The sequence below is a fragment of the Polistes canadensis genome, unplaced genomic scaffold (assembly GCF_001313835.1).
Source record: "Polistes canadensis isolate GaletaPanama2010 unplaced genomic scaffold, ASM131383v1 scaffold_395, whole genome shotgun sequence".
Taxonomy (NCBI): Eukaryota; Metazoa; Arthropoda; class Insecta; order Hymenoptera; family Vespidae; genus Polistes; species Polistes canadensis.
This window is the reverse complement of record NW_014569942.1, coordinates 13,336-21,031: the sequence shown is the minus strand read 5'-3', so window position 1 is coordinate 21,031 and position 7,696 is coordinate 13,336. Positions and strand designations below refer to the sequence as shown.

At 29.4% G+C, this 7,696-nt stretch overlaps 2 protein-coding genes across 2 annotated transcripts in view; one reads left to right on the top strand and one right to left on the bottom strand.

Annotated features, from left to right (window-relative positions):
• LOC106792222 (testis-specific serine/threonine-protein kinase 1) overlaps positions 1–411 on the top strand; it is a 3,439-nt gene extending 3,028 nt beyond the window's left edge. Inside the window, exon 4 of the mRNA XM_014758472.1 lies at positions 385–411. Within this exon, the coding sequence (XP_014613958.1) occupies positions 385–411 (27 nt within the window). The remainder of the gene's footprint in view (positions 1–384) is intronic.
• Positions 412–1,080: 669 nt separating this feature from the next.
• On the bottom strand, positions 1,081–6,273 carry LOC106792233 (unc-112-related protein; the record flags this gene model as incomplete). The annotated part of the gene is given in 7 exon segments (XM_014758492.1): positions 1,081–2,177; positions 2,340–2,576; positions 2,981–3,193; positions 3,377–3,805; positions 4,657–5,082; positions 5,682–5,950; positions 6,039–6,273. Coding segments are annotated over 7 exon segments (2,010 nt in total), but the record flags the coding sequence as incomplete, so codon positions are not given.
• Between the last annotated feature and the right edge of the window lie 1,423 nt (positions 6,274–7,696).

Sequence of the window (7,696 nt, the reverse complement as noted above, 5' to 3'; positions counted from 1 at the left end):
TATATATATTTTTTTTTTATAAATAAAACAAATCTACACGATTTTTTAATTTTGTTTAACGTGGACGGTGGCAGAAAGAAAAGAAAAAAAAAAAAAACAAGATTTTAATTGTTTTTTCAATATATCATCATTATTAAAGATAAAACACGCGTGCCAATTTAATTCGTTGGCAAATTTTTCGTAAAATTATTATCGGCGACTTTAATAAGTCTTTTATGATGAGAATGAATATTCTGGAATAAAGACGACTATAAATTATAATCGTGATTTTTTTTGTTCGTTAATCATTATTAATCAATTATGTTTATTGTACAACTATATTCTACTAACATACAAAACTATACTTTCTGGTTACATATACATATAACGTAATATCGTATATAGAGAATGTATAACGGTATAAGTAAATAGATTTTTAATATATATATGTATATAGTTTTTCTTAACGTAAGTTGCACACCCACGCATATACAAACAAACATACATACATACATACATACATACATATACACACATACTACTCATGCATGCACGCATGTGTAAGATACACAAATTTTTGGCGTATAAATCTGCAACTTACGTTAAAACGATAACAAATAATTTACACGATTTTTATTTATCGCAAGGTACAAATCAATCTCGCTCATTATAATAATAATAGCACCTTCTATTTAAATTGGGTAAAACATATCTCGTGCCGTTAAAAATCGGGAGTACCCGACGAGCGTTAATAATTAATTCATGATTATTTTTTTTATTAATTAAAATCATTAATATTATTATTATTATTATTATTATTATTAATAGTATTATTAATATTATACCGTACTTCTTATGCACAGACGTATGTTGTTTTTTTTCTTTTCCTTTTTTTCTTTTTCGTATAAAGGTACGCGTGAAATAGACTAGACACTTATTGTATACATTATATATAAATAATTATTAACGGTAACGTCAAATCGTTAAAAGAAAAAAAAATAAGAAAATTCTGATCTAAAAATGATAAATCAGATCATCGTTTGAAAATTATTAATATAATTTCTTTTTTATTTATTTATTTTTTTCTGTGTCATTTTCTTTTTATTATTATTATTATTATTATTACTAGTATTAGTATTATTATTAATATTAATTTACAAGATCGTTTTTTCCAACAAGCGTCTAGTCGAAACTTATGCATTTTTGTTTCACTACCAAATGAAAAGCATAAACAAATTATCTTTATAGATTTTGTTGTTGTATCTAAAGACAAAATAATAAGTAGAAACTTATTTCGATCATTTTCCTATTCCTTTTTTTAACTTTTAATCGTCCGTGCAGGTGTTGTCTTGTTGACAGAGATAAAAACAAAAAACAAAAATGGATTCGTCGTTCGTTATTGAATATTATATAACGTTAGTACGTTGGTATAGTATTATGATGCGTCTAACTTAAATTCGCGTTGTTAATTAATTCTAATCTCTTGACAGATCGTAATTTTACATAATTATTCATCTTGATGCATTAACGTTCAAGGACGATAAAAGATCTATATATATATAAAACGATCAGTTGCATTCTATTCATAAAGGCATTCCATCATCATCATCATCATTATCATCATCACCATCATCATCATCATCAACCATCATTTGGACGATTTTTAAACTCGTATTATTTCTATTTACACATCTAAAGCATTATTTTAAATATACGAAAATTTACTTTGCAACACGTTTACCCCCATCGTATTTTTAATTTTGTAATTTTTTAATTGTTGTTGTTTAGAAATATTTTTCTTTTTCTTCTTTCTCCCTCCCCCTTTTTCTTTTTCTATTAACGTCCACTCACAACGACCAATGTATTTGTTTTCTTGTAAGATTTATGTAGAGAGAGAGAGAGAAAAAGGAAGAAAAACAAAGAAACCATAAAATAATTATGAAGATTCGTTTAAATATATAAAAGGATATTTTGTTGTTGTTCGTATGAGATTGTTCTCATAGCCAGCCACCGGTCAATTTGTGAAACATTTCTTCGTTCAATGTTTGATTTGCTTCCTTCGAACGCATCGACAAAAATATATAACCACCTATAAACTCGTGTACCACTTTACAATCGGCTGATTGACATTCGAATATAATATTTTCTTCTTCAAATTGTACCATCATATGTTTCACTTCCCAATTTACGTTCCATGCCTGGGGATAAAACAATTATACAATATTTTTTTATTGATATTTTATATTAAACTTTTAGGATTATATTTAATTCGATAGATAATCTAAATAAAAAATAAAGAAGAAGAAGAAGAAGAAGAAATTTTGTGAATGATGACAAAGAGACAAAGACATACAACTTACTTTCATGGTATTATACCTCCATGTTTTTAAATGATCACCACTGTTATGTTCCATTCGCATAAGCCTGTTATTGGCAATACCTAATAGCTCATCTTTACTTTTACCAGTGAATCTAACTACGAAGAGAGATGTACCATATTCCGGAAGTGATTGCCAAGCCTTGATGTAATTCAGTTTGGCTTCGACCAAAGGTAAATCCTTTACGTTAGCGTGAGCCTCTAAAATCCTTTGAACCAGCTTTATGGAAATTGAAGAATCATGATTAAAGGGTTCTGTTCGTTTGTGTGTATGATAAATCGATAGATAAATTATTAACCCTGTTAAAGGGTACTTATCTCAAATTCTCAGAAAGTGAGACAAAAGTTTACACGAATTAGAAATATTTATTTTATTTTGTTAACTAATATAGTAATAACTAATAAATTTAAGTTTAATTATTAACTATTAAATATTAAGTTTAATTATTAACTATTAAATATTAAGTTTAATTATTACTATTATTTAGTAATAATAATAATTTAAGAAAACACAATTTAAAGATTAATTAGAATTTTTTTTTTTACTTAGAATTTTTTTTTTTACTTTCTATATATATATATTTCTAATTTTATATAATAATATAAAAACAAAATGTTATATACCTTTCCTTTAAGCCTCTTTACGAATCTCGGTGCAACGTAATCGTCCGGTGTTATGTCCAACGAGTTTGGATTTATCGCTGGTGCTGGAGCAGGTCTTTGAAGTTGCAGAAAAGCTATAATGCTGTTTACTTCAGTTTCGTAAGATGAATCTGCTAGTGTACGACCTTTCGCTGCCAATCTACAAGCAGCCATCCACTTTGCATATTGTTGTTCCTGAATAATAAACATTGGAAATGAAGTTGTTGAGTTGTAATTGTATATTTTCAAATGCATTTACGAAATAATTAATATTGAATTAAATTACTCTTATATAATATCTCAATGATAAAATAAATAATTTTAATAAATAAATACATTTGATATGTGTGTCCTTTTTTAGGAAATGATACAACTTACGGTATCGCATCTGATCCACATTTCGGTCATGCCTTCTGCACTGGGTACTTCCAACCTTATACCATAACGACCTTGAGAAAGATGAACATCTGGTGTAACTTCGCATCCACGTAAATTGATTACGTATGCAGGTGAATCCGAACTATTTGTTTCCTCTCGTGTTTTATGCAATCTCAATTGTAAATCCCTGCACGTAAACCAGTATCGCTTGAACGCCTTCAATGTGAAACGTTTTGGTTTGAAAAAACGCAAGTAATCGCAAAGTTCTGGCACTTGCGTGATATCACTCGGACCGTTATTGATATTACTACCCTCGAGGGTAACCTGAAGATCCGTTAATGCTGCATCTATGTCATCTTCTACGGGAGATGATGCACCATTGCTATCGTAATTTGTTTGTGGCATGGTAGCTTGTAGATTTACTTGCACCTTTTTCAAATACGAGAATAATAAATTATTGTTTTAATTAGTGTTGTATTATTATTAATTTCGTTTGTTTGTTTTTCCTAATATATTGTTATAGTTTTTTTTAAATATATTAAATATAGATATAATATTTGTAAGTATTTTGATATACTAGAAAAAATGAATATTATTATTATTAATGGTTTATACATCAATATTTCTATTTGATTTAATTTGTATATTTTGTACGAATATTTTTTTAATGCATATTACTTACTATATTATATAAAAAATTATATTATACAAAAATGTTCATTAATTTTAACACGTATTAATATAACCGATAGGAATAACATCGTAATAAATATCGCAAGAGTGAGAAAAGGGAAAAAAAAGTAAATATCGTAAGTTAAGAGACGGCATGTGCAGATTACGTTAGTCCCAGTCGTGTATGGATGTCTAAACATTACATGGCTTTGGTAACGAATCGGATTCGATTTAACAGCATTTTGCTGACGGATGTTTGGATAGTGAAAATAAGCGTACTAAAAATCCGTTCTATTTGAATACTCTTACAAGAAAAAAAAAAAGAAAAAAAAAAGAAAAAGAAAAGAATGCAAGTAAAAAATAAAATAAAAGATGTTATTATTCGGACAAATGTATAAGTATAAATTCGTGGGAAATATGTTTGAATATTTTTTCAAAGAAGATTTTTATACGATTTAAGTTTTTTTCGAGGAAATATTTTTCTCTATTATATTGGGGTGCAGCTGAAAAATCAAAAGATCAAAAAAAGAAAAACAAAAAAGAATAAGCTTTTGACCAAAAGGACCAAAAAAAAAAGAAAAAATAACACAGAATTTCTTCTAATGTACCTGAAGAGCAGCGAACATGAGCATTTCTTCTTCAGTACAGTCAATTTCTTCGGCTAAAAGTTGCCATTTGGCTTGCTCGTAAATCATGTTTATTCTGACAGCGTCAGTTTTCGGGTTTAAGTCGTAAAATGAATAAAATTTAAATTTGAGCCTTAGAGTGTCGTATTCACGTATACCCTGTTCCATGATCGAAAGTGACGAATCCAACCATGCTACGTTCATTCTTGCCCTTTCTACGAGACTTTTTGGCCTGATTAATTTCAAGCGTACTTCCGGTGAAATAGAAGCCGGACTTTGAGCAAGGGATTCGGATAAACCTCCGTTCAATGCTTCCAAACTCATCGTACTGTTGTTTGCATTGAAAGATCCGGTACTGCCAAAACCTGACGAATTGTTATTTCTTTTCCATGTACTGGTATGTTGAATCTGTAAGGATTATAACGTGTCATTCTCTATTTGAAAAAAAAAAAAAAAAACAATTAAATAATATAAATGTTTTACAATAGTACATACAGTAAATTTTTATATTAACGCGAGGTTCCTATAATTAATCAATGATAATTATTATATTATTTTTTTGTCAAATGTTCTATACATTTTTCTATATCTAATACATATTAGTTAATACAAAGAAATATATAAATTTCCTATAAAACGAATTTACATAATGCTTAACATTATTGTTAATCACGCTATAATATATTTTATTTTATTTTTCTATATAAGATTAAACACACGTTTAGATATAAGGAATGTGATGATTACTTAAATAAAAGAAGAAAACAATATGATTATTATTTTACGTGTTTTTTTTTTTGTTCCTCTTCTTTTCTATCATAAACAAAGAAAGATAACTTGGCTTTGATAAGCCCAGCATCATGTTATTTATAGTCATTCGCATAGTTTCACTCTAAGCATGTTAATGTTAACATTACAACAGTCATACGAACAACGTTTTATCACTTGAATTTTATAAAACTCAGATAATATAATTGATTTTCTCTGTCTCTGTATTATATACTAACCGATACCGGAGAACTGATGGGTGTACTGTGATTTCTATTACTGGGTGTAACCGGGGCACACATAAAGGGACTACTTTGGTCAAGACTTCCTGTTGATCCTCTGGGACTTTGACTTGCTGGGATAAAGGTATTCGTATCAGCTGGTACATTCCAATGACCGTTCTTTTGATTTTCAATTTTCTTCTTGGTTGGTAAATCTTTTAAATTGTATTTCAAATGAGAAGGTTCCAATGGTTTACAAAATGACAATTCTTCAGGATGTCTGATACCTAAAATGATATTATTCAAATGATTTCTTTTTATTTATAATAATAATTGATTATCTATTGAAATATTTATAACATTAATAAAACTTGCCAAGTTCTTTGCAGAGATTGATTACGGCGTTAAATGTTTTAACTGAAAAATCTACCCTACAATCCACAGAACGCATGTCAGGTAATTGTACCCGAAGTGTTTTGTGCATTGGAGTGAAATGTAATAATGCATCTGCAGCAACACCATACTGGTCCAATGTACTTCTCGTTCTTGTCAACCAATGATTACGTGCTGGCCACCATAAAGCATGATCCGACCAATCCATGGCAATATCTGTAAAATATTTGTTAAATAATACGACAAAATTATTATCGATGAATAAAACAAATTTAATCTTTTATATATTTATGATAAACAAGAAATTATTGGTACTATAATGGTGGATCAAGTCAAACGAAGGACCCCCACCATATGATTAAATTTTCTGAGCCTTTAAATTCAATATAAATAAATTATGCAAAATACGTTTGCAAGCATTGTTGCAACCCCCATCAATTTCTGGGTTGCAAAACAAATTTGTAAATTTTCTCTGACCAATTCTCTTAATTCTTTTTTCGGTAAGAACCTTCTACGAAATATTAGAATACTTAAAAAGAAAAAAAAAGATGAATGAAATTGGTAAAGTCGTTCTCAAGTTATGGCGTGACCAAAAAAAACAGGGGGATTCATCTATATATATATAGATAGATAGATAAATAAATTGATCATAAATTTTCTTTCCAAAAATATAACTTTTTCCTCTCTGACCCTAATAAAAAGAAATTCCAAGAGACTTGTGAATACCTTTCCTTCTTCTCCTATAATATTCCAGAACCCTATGGGGTCCTACCTTAGTCCTACCGCTTACCATTTTAATCCACCATTGCTAATATGAGGAGAAATATTTCAGTAGTGAAACGCGAAACCTTCGGACAGAAATAATATCGTGTCTCACACTCCTCTTCTTCACCATTTTGGTTTGGTTTGGTTTGCAGCAACAGCAGCAGTAGAATTCGAATATTTTCCTTTCTCCCTGTTCGTCGTCGCATCTTACGGACGATTTGTTCGAAAGAAATTATTAACGGCGGCAGGGGTTGGGTTACCCCCCTCGTAAAGAAGAAGACGAAGAAGACAACTGAGGAGTAAAGGGGGCCTGCTGCTGAGAAAGGGACAAGGTGGGATCGTTGCGGTGAATGTTGTCGGGTAATTCAAAGGTTTCTTTCTTTCTCTTTGTTGTCTCGAAAATGAAAATAGGTAAAATAAAACTAATGTGTGTGTACTTATATACGTACGGTAAGAAGTTATACTTCTTTAGCGTACCAAAACGAATATAACCTACATAACCTCAAAAATAACTTCAATTTTCCCGCGCATCGTAAATATCGCAAACAACTTCGTGGTGTCGAATTTTTCGATCGCATCTAACTTCACTTTCCAAAACGCACTAAAAGATGTATAACTTCGAAAAAAAAAAGGAAGAAAACTGATCTAATTCGTTCCGTCAAGATTATTTATTATACATAATTGCATTCCATAAAAATGGATTTAATGAAATATGAATTTATTAAAATAAATTTATAAGTTAAAACGAATTTATTGGGTAAGAGTTCATAATATTAAAGATTAATCAAATAAAATATACTTGTTAAAATGAAGATGTACTACATATTCCCCCCCATCCCCGTGAAATATATATAGAACAAGGAATTAAGAGAATA